This window comes from Oncorhynchus tshawytscha, linkage group LG02 (assembly GCF_018296145.1).
Source record: "Oncorhynchus tshawytscha isolate Ot180627B linkage group LG02, Otsh_v2.0, whole genome shotgun sequence".
Taxonomy (NCBI): Eukaryota; Metazoa; Chordata; class Actinopteri; order Salmoniformes; family Salmonidae; genus Oncorhynchus; species Oncorhynchus tshawytscha.
This window is the reverse complement of record NC_056430.1, coordinates 44,556,311-44,570,268: the sequence shown is the minus strand read 5'-3', so window position 1 is coordinate 44,570,268 and position 13,958 is coordinate 44,556,311. Positions and strand designations below refer to the sequence as shown.

Sequence of the window (13,958 nt, the reverse complement as noted above, 5' to 3'; positions counted from 1 at the left end):
CCTTAAACATGCGTCAGTCAATGAAAAGTGTGCCTTTGAACTTTGATACTTTGAACTAATATTTTAAGTAGAAATTGTGCACCAATATTGCATTTTAAAAGCCGGCACCGGAATTAAAACACGTATTACCTTTATGTAGTTAATAAACCCAATGTGAAAAGTGATAACTATAGTATCCTTAACTAGCATTAAAAAGGGAATTAATTCTTCTCGAATTTAAAATCTCTCCCTTGTTTCTGAATCAAACTTGTAATGTCAGCAGGCTACGGTAGCCTATGTTTCACAGGGGCAGGTAGCTTGCACACGCAGGTAGCCTACACATTTTCAGCTGGCAGGCGGACACTAGAATACGTTTCTGAGTGACAGAGTGAGGGCTTTGCATAGAGCTTTGTTTTGTTGCGTTTTTTTGTGGAATTTGGAAAAAAAAATCCAGGAACGTAAAAGAACGTTATTAACCGGTTACCATGCATTTAAAATAACGATTATGTTCCAGAAAAGAATACATCACTTTCGTTCCCGGTTCTGATTCTGTTCCTTGAAAAATGTTATTTTCCGGTTCTGTTCCCTGAACCGGTTCCAATCTCTGATGGATACTTCAATAAATCAGATTTTTTTGTACATGAAAAAGTGGCAAAATGATGTATTTTGACATGTCCCTCCGTGTACCCTGTGTGACTTCTGGAAGATTTGAACAGACTTAACCCCAAAATGTTTTAAAAGAAAGGCAGTTAAGAACAAATTCTTATTTACAATGACAGCCTAGGAACGGGGGGTTAAGTGCTTTGTTCAGGGGCAGAACAACAGATTTGTTTTACCTTGTCAGCTTGGGGATTTGATCTAGCTACCTTTCGGTTAATAGCCCAATGCTCTAACCACTAAGCTACATGCCACCCCACATCATCAACAAAAGCTTTAGTTATTTTGTTGCTTTGACCAAGTCATTCATTATTTATTTACTGTGATTAGTGATTAATTTACGTCAGTCCCTCATTTAAGGTCAACCTTAGGTGAACTGAGCTCTCATTTTAATGTGGTGAAATTATTCCTTTCTACGTCCTTTTTATTTTATTTTCAAAAGAAACATTGAACATCTAATAGTCAAATCATAGTGCGGCCTCTTCAACCTCAGGAGGCTGAAGAAATTCGGCTTGTCACCAAAAGCACTCACAAACTTCTACAGATGCACAATCGAGAGCATCCTGGCGGGCTGTATCACCGCCTGGTATGGCAACTGCACCGCCCTCAACCGTAAGGCTCTCCAGAGGGTAGTGAGGTCTGCACAACGCATCACCGGGGGCAAACTACCTGCCCTCCAGGACACCTACACCACCCGATGCTACAGGAAGGCCATAAAGATCATCAAGGACATCAACCACCCGAGCCACTGCCTGTTCACCCCGCTGCCATCCAGAAGGCGAGGTCAGTACAGGTGCATCAAAGCTGGGACCGAGAGACTGAAAAACAGCTTCTATCTCAAGGCCATCAGACTGTTAAACAGCCACCACTAACATTGAGTGGCTACTGCCAACACACTGTCAATGACACTGACTCTACTCCAGCCACTTTAATCATGGGAATCGATGGGAAATGATGTAAATATATCACTAGCCACTTTAAACAATGCTACCTTATATAATGTTACTTACCCTACATTGTTCATCTCATATGCATACGTTGATACTGTACTCTATATCATCGACTGCATCCTTATGTAATACATGTATCACTAGCCACTTTAACTATGCCACTTGGTTTACATACTTATCTCATATGTATATACTGTACTCGATATCATCTACTGTATCTTGCCTATGCTGCTCTGTACCATCACTCATTCATATATCCTTATGTACATATTCTTTATCCCCTTACACTGTGTATGACAGTAGTTTTTTTTGGAATTGTTAGTTAGATTACTTGCTCGTTATTACTGCATTGTCGGAACTAGAAGCACAAGCATTTCGCTACACTCGCATTAACATCTGCTAACCATGTGTATGTGACAAATAAAATTTGATTTGATTTGATTTAGTGTAAAACAGATGAGCTGGTTCTACTATTTTTGCCATTTTCTGGTGTTTTGTGGTGGAATACTGAGTGGGTCGAGGATATCACGTCAGGCTAGAAATGTTTCACTACTGAATGATTTTGTGAAGCTTGCATCTGATTACCACTCCCTGTTGCACACAACAAGCTTCCATTTCCCCTGTCACAAGGGGATTCATGGCTGATTTATGATGAAGTCATCAAACCTGTGTTACGGTCAACCCTGTTACTTTATTTGGCACTTTTTTATTTAACCTCTTGAGAGGGGGGAGCATGTATTTATGAAGTTGAACATGTGCTCTTTATGACAGAATGTGAAAATGAGGTGAAATCCAACGTATTTTTTTTACCAAGTTATACTTCTGAAAGGCACCGAATTGGTGAAACAGCTCTGCTATAGACAGACAGTCTGTCACGGTTGCATGGTGTTTTTACAACATGACAACAAGAGCTGCAAGTTCCATTCAGTTCCATTTAACACAAAAGAGAATTAGGGCTCTATTCAATTTGTATTGCTGAAGTGTTACATATAACGCAATAGAATTGTAAAGGACATTTCCAATTGAGCCGACATCTGCAGCGTTTACAGTGAAAGTTGTCTCTGCTAACACAGGAACATTGCCTTTGAATTTCAATCACGCTGTAACGCTGAATCTTAACCATACGGACTGAATAGAGCCCTTAAACCAACACACTCCAGTCGAGCCATCTCCAATCAATCCAGAATGCTGTGTGTTTGTGGGTGTAATGAGAGAGAGAGAGATTGTGTGTGTGTGTGTGTGTGTGCGTGCATGCGTGCGTGCGTGTATATATATATATATATATATATATATATACACATACATGCATACTGTACACTATGTGTTTGTAAGCAGCAGCCATCAGTTATGGTCTGTAGGCTGGGAATTGTCCCATCTGCCACACTACTCTACAATATGTCCTCTCAGTAAATACATTTGAATGGAGCCTGTCCATGTACTGATGGATCATGTTTGAACAGCAAGCTTACTGTTGCGCTGTAGCAAATCCGAAGGGTAGTTGATGTTAAAAAGCAAACACAGACAATCAGTCATTACTGTCGCCAGGGTGGTGGTAGCTCTAGGAGGAGTATAAGCTTACTCCTGCGCCAACCAGAGACAATTGCAACTGAGAGACAGGTGCAAAGCACTGCTTCATGTAAAGTAGAAACTTGACATGGATCTGAAAACGGCAGTCGATTCAATTTTGATTACACACCTAGGATGACCTCTGTGCTAAATGTCTGGTTCTGTAAGTAAATAGGCCTTGACCGAGCCAGAACGGCCCAACTTCTGTTGTTTGTTGTCTTGTCTGACGATGGATGGCAGGAGTCAGACTGCCAACTGACTCGTCCTCCAGATGAGATGTTATACTGAGGTTAAACAGGTGGTTGAGACGTGAAAAAGTCATGTCAAGGGAGAGAATATAACTTTAATATATATTACACCGATTGAATTAGGAGTGCTTTTAATTTAAGTTTATGTTCAGTTGGGGTACTATGTGATTTTCTTTCAAACATAATAGTCAATTTTGTACCAAATACACAAGGACACTTACATTATTTAAAACAGTTTATTTCCGTAAAAAGGCTCTTAACTGTACAAAACAAGACAATGTGCTGTACATACATGCGTGTGAAAATATCACAAACGATACAATCTGAGATTGAATTCTCATACTCATGATATTGAGTGATCTAGAAGGAAACAGACCAGCTGCATAACAGAACTAAAAATCATGAAGAACAGGAGTTGAGTCGCTGATTTGTTTTAATCTGACGTAGGTCTCGTCTGGTGAGATACAAAAATATTAATATGGCTACAAAGGACACATACCTCATAGACAACATTCACGCTGAAACAGCGAAGTACACAACGTCGTATCACCGATAGTTTATAAATGAGTATCCCTTCATTTTGTTCCCTCTCCCTCTTCTCTATCTTTTGTTTGTCCTCCATTTTGTCTCCTCCCTCCTTCATATCAGGTTTACAATTTAACACAAGACCTTATATACCCATAACTCCCAGAAGAGTAAAACACAACATGAGGCTCTTCTAACTATTGGCTCAATTTAGAAGTCAAAAGTTTGGCAACTAGCCGTCTTGCAAATAGACATAGAAAAATGATAGGCTGCACAGGGATAGACTGTCACTTGTTAAATATCAATAGAAACAAAAAACAATACAAACATATCCGGTGCTTACATTGCCACAGTAAAAATCATAATGCCCTGGTGGTTGTCATAGTGACACACAAGGTGAGTTACACCCACACAATGTAAATGTCTTTATTGTTATATTAATCAGACACTTTCATCCAATGCGTCTTACAGTCATGCGTGCATACATTTCACATATGGGTGATCCCGGGAATTGAACCCACATTCCTGGCATTGCAAGCACCATGCTCTACCAACTGAGACATCCAGTCATACAGGACCACTATTATCTAGAATATAACTGAAAACAAATTAACAGACACACCATCATACCTACCACTGGTAGGTACAGAGCGATGTCCACAACAATGCCTGATTCAAAATCGAAATACACATAATTACTGTACAATAAGTATATCGGTTCATAAAACCTACTGGAGCCAAAAACACTGGCTTAAATTTTCTGCAACACCTCCCCTGGAAGAAGAGAAGTAAGTGTCTTTATATTCTTTCAGGTAGAGTAGAGCTGTCATCCAGAGACTGGGTCATCCTATCTACAATAGGGCCCAGGGGAACTGGTCTGTCCAGTTTATACCTTCGCCACTCTTGGCCATTGGTCTCTACCTGTCCTGTCTCCTGCCTTGTATCTCACATGCCATGCAGCTCGGTCTCTTCCACCTTCCAGCCGGTGGAATTCTTCCCAAACTTATAGACCAGCCGTCTACCATCCACTCTATCCAGGATCTCTCTCTTATAGTAGTATCTATAGGAGGGAGGGAGGAAGGAGAGCCACAGGTTATTCTTATGACCAGGCAATGGTTTATCATTGTCGACACAATACAAATCTAACTTCATCCTTAACCGGTTAGCTGTGTTTAGCTTGGTTGCTAGGATTAGGGTTTCCATGGCTAATTGCCATGATGGTGCTACTGTATTACCATGGTTTCCTACCTCATGGCGCGGCTGAGTTTCTCATAGGTCATGCTGCTGTTCTTCTTCTTCTGCCCCCACAGCTGGGCCACAGCCTCAGACTTGAGGAACTTGAAGACACCCTCACGGCGGTCCTCCCACTTCATCAGAGCCTGGTTTTGGTTCTGCTCTGGGTGGATCAGGATGTCCCTAATGAACTCCCACAGGTGGGTCCCACGAGGCGCTATAGGGTTGAGAAGGGAGAGCTACCGTTAGGTGGGTGTAAGACAGTGCAAGTGTGTGCGTGTGCTTAAGCAAGCAAGGAGGAAGTAGAGCAGGTGTGCTTGTGTGTGTGTGCGCATGCGTGTTTGTGTGTGTGTGTCTGTGATGTTTTGACTGTGGCTGTTTTCAGTACCAGATGCAAAAATGTATGCAAATCACGTGACTGATAAAACTGTGCTTCTACAGAGCACCATTGAAAACAGTTGTTGACATGTGTGTGTGTGTGTGTGTGTGTGTGTGTGTGTGTGTGTGTGTGTGTGTGTGTGTGTGTGTGTGTGTGTGTGTGTGTGTGTGTGTGTGTGTGTGTGTGTGTGTGTGTGTGTGTGTGTGTGTGTGTGCGTGCGTGTTTATAATGAGAAGAGCCACTCACCATGTTTGCTCTTTGTGGAGGTCTGATAGAAGTGTTTGGGGTCTCGGCTGAGTTTGGGAGGTCTTCCTCTGCCTCTCTTCTTCATCTCTCCCCTCTCTGTCTTTATGTGCACTTCTGTCAAACACAACGGTTCCGGAGTTTAGAACACCAGACCGGCTTTCAAAGAGACATGCACTTTCAAGGCTCACCCATCTGAAGATCAAGAATGTGACGTCCACTTATGAAAAGTTGTACTCACTTGCGAACTGAGGGTAGGAGAACTCTGGGTCAGACTCACTGCTCCTGGATTCTGGAGAGCTGGGGTTCTGGAAGCTCAACATTCCACCTGGGGGCAGGGAGAGAGGAAGGAAAACACTTTCAACACGGCCGCTCCTTCGTCCTGCCTTGATCGATTAATAAGGCCATAGGCTCAGTGATACAGGCCAAACCAATCACACACTGATCGAGTGATGTGAGAAGATTTGGGGGAAGAGGAGATGAGAGGAGTGATGATAAAGGAGAAGAAGAGGAAAGAGGGACACCACTCACCTGACGAGGAGCTGTGCATGCTGTCGGACTCGTATCCGTTATCGCTGAGCGGCTTCATGTTTTCGAAGTTCTTGAAGATGTGTGAGAAGTCAGTGTAGCTGGTGTCTCTCACAACTGTAACAGTAACATCACAGTGTCAGCAAATGTGTCCTACTAACACTTGAGGCTTTGGCGTGGTAGTAGGAAGTGGGAAGAAAAGACGAGAGGAGGTGTTTACCTTCGTTCACTTCTACTGTGCTGAGCAGAGGGAAGTCTGGGAACTCCTCCAGAAAGTTGTCCAGAAGCTTACAGGTCTCATTCAGATCTGGAACCAAAATGACAGACACAAAAATATATTTAATGACTGAATCATTACTATATTGACAAATCAATTGTCTAAATTAAATTACTAAAATGTCTGTGTCTGTTCCTGGAGCCAAATCTAAGATTCCCCCTTTTACAGTCATCAATAAAGTTGATTCATTTCACTTCCATCAGATCCTTACCATATTTGGCCTTGAGTTCCACCAGGCTCTGGTAGAGCTGAGTCCCGAGGGACATTCCAAACATGTTTAACAGCTGATCTCTGGTCAGTTGGCATAGTGTAGGTCCATCCGTGGAGCAGTAGGACATGCTCAGTGTGCTGGCATCAAACTTACTGCGCTCCACGTGAAAACTGATCCACTCCAAAACGTTCTGCTTGCTCCAGTACTGAGGGTTCAGGTCATACCATTGAGCTAGAGGAGGACACAGAAGTGAAGGGGGGAGTTAGATTTGTGCACTGTGTGTGCCTGTGTATGTTTGTGTGCGTTCATATGTGTGTTTTTTTGACAGCTTTTTCTTTTGTTGTTACATGTACAGTTACATAGCAAGAATAAAGTAATTTGATATAGATTCAATCTGGATAGATAGTAATTACACATTATGTTTTCAGTCATAACTATTATAGAACATTTAAAATATAAAACCTTTGTCAATCTAACCACCCACAAGATGATAACTAACTCACGCTTTCCAAATAAATGACAACCCACCAAGAACGCAGATCCTGATCTGGACCTGTGAAAATCTGATTTTGTGGTTTCGCCAAGTCAGAATGTCTGGCTCTAGTTTATCTCTGCTCTGCTGACGCTCTGTCTAGTCACCACTTATCACTCGCTATAGGCTACGGCAAATAAAATAAAGCTTGAGACGTCTGAAAGATGAAAAGACTCTATTAAATACAAGTTAAACATTGTCCCGGTTAATGATTTAACAGCCTTCTAAATGAGGTCATTGCAAAGTTCAGCCAATCCCCTGTCTGTCTGACAGTTTCGCTTAAGGATATGCAGTATGTTTAATGTGTGCTTCGACTGAGTGTCTGCCAACAAGCTCAGCCAATAGGTCTATCCAGGGTGAGACAATGGGAAATATCCACGGACTTCACCAGCCGACACAACAACTAAAACCAAACAACCGCCAAAACTCATGACTGAATAAAGATCCTTGAAGAAAACTTTACACACATCCATACTGTGGTTTCACAGGTGATCAACACACAATGACATATTAGGGACTAAAGTATACCACATGCTGATAACAAAGCAGAGAAAGTTACACATCCTCCTCTTCTGTCATGATTCAGTTTGTGTCTATTGTTTCTTCCTTCAATAGACATCATGGTTATATCATCTTCTGGGTGTTCTCAGTTATTATGAAGAGGCATTGTTATAAGACGCCTATAGGGTCCAGGTGACCGCAGATGGAAATGAGTTGTTAGCTAAATCTGGCGAAATGCAGAATTTCTCAGTATATTGGGAATTCTTCTTTTTTTGTTGTTGTACACTGTCCCTGTCAAATAAATACATTTTTTTTAAAGTATGAGTTACTGTTCTCACCCAGTATATTGGCACTGCATGAGGAAAGGTCTGAGAGGTGCAGCAGGTCTCCTACGGCGGGCAGAGACACAGTGGTGAGGCTGGGCTGCAGCGGCTCTGAGCTCCCAGTCTGGTACATGGTCATGTTAGCGTCGGTCAGGATCATACACAACTCACTGGCAGACGACATGGGCTATCTACAACCAGGAGACAGTCCAGTTAGTAAGACATTACAATGCTGTTTATGGACATAGATTCATAAACAAATCTGTACATGTTTTCTCTAGGAGACAACTAGGAGATAATTGAGTGAGCCATTCGGTGCGTATACAAGGACGATCAACATTTGGATATTGATGTGTTAGTGAAACATGCCTTATTATAATTCATTGATTTGAAGTGGGTCACTGTGGTTGTACTTTGCATGTATGCGAAACATTTGTCTGTGTATGAATACACAGTTTTCCTTTCCTTTCCTCCGGTGTGCATGAATATACGCAAAACATATGTTGTCAAGATGCTTGTGACCCCCGACCAAAACACCCACCCCATTACTCCCCAAAGAGCAACTCCATCTCCACACGTACCTGATTCTGAGGCGACCGACAGGTAGCGATGAACAGGTAGCGATGAACAGGTAGCGATGATAATACTCCACAGTTTGATTTAGAGTCCGGTGTTCGGGATTCACTCAGAGAGCTTGTCAGTACACGGTTAATCTTAACTCGATTTCTTCTCTCTCTCTCCCTTTAGCTCTCTCTCTATAAAGTAAAAGATGTACCTGTTGCTAGATTTACCTGTGTAAGGCTTTATAGCCCAGTAAGACAGGTGGGAGGGGCCAGGTCAGGGTAAACTGGGGGGGAATTCCATGGTACCATTAAGCCATGGCATGGGTCACACCCCCCTCTCTCTTCTCTCCACCTCCCTCTCCCTCTCTTCCAGAGAACAGTGAAAAACAAAACAAACCTGCCCTCCCGCTATGCCACCCCCGACACACTCCACGTAGTGCCTCCCGCCTCCCTCGCTCCTTCTCTCCATGAAGAAGCTCAAGAGCGTTGGCGGGTGTGTAGAATGGAAAGACAAAGACAGAAGGAAGGGGTGGAATGGAGGGGGAGTTGATGGGTGAAGAGAGTGAGGCTGGAATGGAATTAATGGGACGGTGTCAAACACATGAAACATATCGAAACCACGTTTGACTCTGTTCCAATCATGCCATTCCAGTCATTTCAATAAGCCTGTCTTCCTATTGTTCCTATCATATTTTCCGTCACTTTATTTGGCAGTGACAATGCACAACAAAAACATACGTTTCAAGAGTATTGAGAAACAATGCGTCGCACCAGATTTAGCTACTTTACCGACATTGATACCTGCCACACACTCACTCACTCACACATGAGTGCACACACACATCACCACTTCTGACATTTACGTTTATTTCTGAGGAATTAAGTCATTTGTTCCAACATTTTCTGTTGACCTTAGCTCAGTGGACTGGTTCAGCCACAGCTCCACACATGTTTACCCAATGCAAGGACCTGACACTGCAAGTCATTCACTTGATATGGTTACCATGACGCAGGTTCAGTGGCCATTTTAAATAAGATATCCCAGAGAAATTGTCTGGCTTGCCAAAACAAACACAACATTAACTTTTCTGATTGGCTTTCTTTGCAGGGTCATAGTGGGACTTGTTAGGTGTTGGCAGAGATGTTGCCTTAAGAAATTAATCCTGGATCCTTTGTTTGAACTTCCCTAGTTAGCTGCAACAAAACACTGATGCCGGAGAAGAGGTAGAAGGAGCGGGGCCCTAGTCAGACTCAGGTGGCTTGCATACCATCCATATATTCTGAGTATATTACTCGCTAATGTTCAGTCCCTGGACAATAAAGTAGACAAGCTCAGGTCGAGGATCTCCTTCCAGAGAGACATCAGGGACTGTAACATACTCTGTTTTACAGAATCATGGATCTCTCCGGATATATTGTCCCCATCCATTCAGCCAGTGGGGTTCTCCGTCCATCTCATAGACAGGAAGAAATAACTGTCTGGTAAAAAGAAAGGAGGGTGGGTTTGATTCATGATTAATAACTCATGGTGTGATTGTGGTAACATACAGGAAATCAAGTCATTTTGTTCTCCCAATCTGGAATACCTCACCATCAAATGCTGATCGCATTACCTCCCAAGATAATTGTCATTGGTCATCGCCACTGCCATTGTACAGTTCCAGTCAAAAGTTTGGAAACACCTACTCATTCAATTTTCTTTATTTTTGCTATTTTCTACTACTTTCAGCTCTGCTCACTCTTAGCTGTCATGCATTCTCCTGCTTTCGAGGGTGCGCCAAGCTGCCCAGCACTATGCACTCCTACCACAATCATTATGCACACCTGTTTCCCTCGTCATGCGCATCAGCGATTCATTGAACTCACCTGGACTCAATCACCTGGTCTCATTACCTCCCCTATGTCTGTCTGTTCACCAGCTCTGTTCCCCACTTCAGCATTATTGACTTCATGTCGTTTTTGTTTCCCTTGTTCTGACGCTGTTCCTGTCCTGTTCCATGTCCTTTCATAATTAAATATTCACTCTCCGTACCTGCTTCTCTACTCCAGCATCGGTTCTTACACTTGGCGTTCTCTCAACCAGCTTTCTTTTCAACTGCAATGCATTTCAATTAACAGGTGTATCTTGTTAAAAGTAAATTGATGGAATTTCTTTCCTTCTTAATGTGTTTGAGCCAATCATTTGGGTTGTGACAAGGTAGGGGTGGTACACAGAAGATAGCCCTATTTGGTAAAAGACCAAATCCATATTATGGCAAGAACAGCTCAAAGAGAAGCAAAGATAAACTACAGTCCATCATTACTTTAAAAAATGTTTTACAAATAAAGAAAAATCGTTGAATGAGTAGGTGTCCACATTTTTGACTGTATATTCCCCCTCATTCCGACACCTCAACGGCCCTCAAGGAACTTCACTGGGCTATGTGCAACCTGGAAACTGCATATCTGGAGGCCTCATTTATTGTAACTGGGGACTTTATTAAAGGAAATCTGAGGAAAATGTTACTGAAATTCTATCAACACATCTCCTGTACTGCACATGCAACACAGACCCTGGATCATTGCTACTCTCCCTTCCGGGATGGCTACAAGGCTCTCCCCAACTCTCCCTTCAGCAAATCAGATCCCACCCCCCCCACCTGTAGGCAGAAACTTAATCAGGAAACTCCAGTGGTAAGGACTGTTCAAGGTTGGTATGACCAATCGGAATCTGTGCTTCAAGATTGTTTTGATCACTAGGACTAGGACATGTTCTTGATTGCTTCTGAGAATAGTATCGATGTATACACTGACTCTGTGACTGGGTTCATCAGGAAGTGCATAGAGGATGTTGTTCCCACTTGTTCCCGATGCAATCGCTGTTGCACTGCACACTGCCCTATCCCACCTGGACAAGATAAATACCAATGTAAGACTGCTGTTCATCAGTCTTGTACACCACAGTGCCCTCCAAGCTCAGGGCCCTGGGTCTGAACCCCTCCCTGTGCAACTGGGTCCTGGACTTCCTGATTGGCCAACCCCAAGTGGTGAAGGTAGGAAACAACACCTCTGCCACGCTGATCCTCAACATGGGGGCCCCACAGGGGTGCGTGCTCAGCCCCTCCGGTATTCTTCACCCATGACTTCGTGACCACACACTTTTCAAACTCAATCATCGAGTTTGCTGATGACACAAAAGTGCTAGGCCTTATTACCAACAATTACGAGACAGCATATAGGGAGGAAGTGAGGGCCACGGTGGAATGGTGTCAAGAAAATACCCTCTCCCTCAACAAAACAAAGGAGCTGAACATGGACTACAGGAGACAGCAGAGAGAGCTTGCCCCCATCCACATCCACATATTGAGAGCATGGCGTGGTCAGCCCAACGCATCACCTGTGGCCACACTGCATGTCCTCCAGGACATTTATAGCACCCGATGTCACAGGAAGGTGGCGGCAGGGTAGCCTAGTGGTTAGAGCATTGGACTAGTAACCGAAAGGTTGCAAGTTCAAATCCCCGAGCTGACAAGGTACAACATCTGTCGTTCTGCCCCTGAACAGGCAGTTAACCCACTGTTCCTAGGCCGTCATTGAAAATAAGAATTTGTTCTTAACTGACTAGCCTAGTAAAATAAAGGTAAAAAAAAAAAGGCCAAGAAGTTCATCAAGGACCTCATCCACCCAAGAGAGAGTACAGGTGTGTCAAAGCTGCTGGAACCGGTAGACTGAGAAACAGCTTCTATATCCAGGCCATAGTCCCTGTTCTAGCCGGGAACCACGTGGTACTCTACCCTGCACCTTAGAGACTGCTTCCCTATGTACATAGATTCATTGAGCACTGGTCACTTTAATGATGTTTACATACTGTTTTACACACTGTATGTACAGTTTATACTATATTCTAGTTATGGCTCATCCTATATAACTACTGCTGTACACACCTGTTCTGTGTATTTATACATAAACTCAGCAAAAAAGAAACATAACAAGATTCAACAACTGAGACATAAGCTGAACAAGTTCCACAGACACGTGACTAATACAAATGGAATAATATGTCCCTGAACAAAAGGGGGATGAAAATCTAAAGTAACAGTCAGTATCTGGTGTGGCCTTCAGCTGCATTAAGTACTGCAGTGCATCTCCTCCTCATGGACTGCACCAGATTTGTCAGTTCTTGCTGTGAGATGTTACCCCACTCTTCCACCAAGGCACCTGCAAGTTCCAAGACATTTCTGGGGGGAATGGCCCTAGCCCTCACCCTCCGATCCAACAGGTCCCAGACGTGCTCAATGGGATTGAGATCCGGGCTCTTCGCTGGCCATGGCAGAACGCTGACATTCCTATCTTGCAGGAAATCACGCACAGAACGAGCAGTATGGCTGGTGGCATTGTCATGCTGGAGGGTCATGTCAGGATGAGCCTGCAAGAAGGGTACCACATGAGGGAGGAGGACGTCGTCCCTGTAACGCACAGCATTGAGATTGCCTGCAATTACAACAAGCTCAGTACAATGATGCTGTGACACACCGACACAGGCCATGACGGACCCTCCACCTCCAAATCGATCCCGCTCCAGAGTACAGGCCTTGGAATAACGCTCATTCCTTCAATGATAAAAGTGAATCCGACCATCACCCTTGGTGAGACAAAACAGTGACTCGTCGGTGAAGAGCACTTTTTGCTGGTCCTGTCTGATCCAGCGACGGTGGGTTTGTGCCCATAGGCGACGTTGTTGCCTGTGATTTTGGGTGAGGACCTGCCTTACAACAGGCCTACAAGCCCTCAGTCCAGCCTCTCTCAGCCTATTGCTGACAATAACCCAGGCAGTAACATGAAGTGATGGCGGCAGATGAATGGCACGACAATGGGATTCAGGATCTTGTCATGGTATCTCTGTGCATTCAAATTGCCAGCGATAAAATGCAATTATGTTCATTGTCCGTAGCTTATGCCTGCCCATACCATAACCCCATCACCGCCATGGGGCACTCTGTTTACAACGTTGACATCAGCAAACCACTCGCCTACATGACGCCATACACATGGTCTGATGTTGTGAGACAGGTTGGACGTACCACCAAATTCTCTAAAATGATTTTGGAGGTGGCTTATGATAGAGAAATTAACATTACATTCTCTGGCAACAGCTCTGATGGACAATCTGTCACGCCTGCTCCCGCTCTCCCTCTCTGGCGCTCGAGGTCGCCAGGCTGCCCTTCATTACGCACTCCTGTCACCATAATTGCGTGCAGCAGCAC

General features: G+C 43.7%; 1 protein-coding gene across 1 annotated transcript; it reads right to left on the bottom strand.

The window, feature by feature from the left end:
- Positions 1–3,622: 3,622 nt before the first annotated feature.
- elf3 (E74-like factor 3 (ets domain transcription factor, epithelial-specific)) lies at positions 3,623–8,936 on the bottom strand. Its single transcript, XM_024412637.2, has 9 exons — positions 8,734–8,936; positions 8,168–8,343; positions 6,797–7,027; positions 6,529–6,615; positions 6,312–6,425; positions 6,022–6,108; positions 5,784–5,897; positions 5,174–5,375; positions 3,623–4,985 (listed from the first exon to the last, which is right to left on the bottom strand). Exons 2-9 carry the CDS (start codon positions 8,334–8,336, stop codon positions 4,871–4,873), a joined length of 1,119 nt encoding a protein of 372 aa, XP_024268405.1. The 5' UTR covers positions 8,337–8,343; positions 8,734–8,936; the 3' UTR covers positions 3,623–4,870.
- Between the last annotated feature and the right edge of the window lie 5,022 nt (positions 8,937–13,958).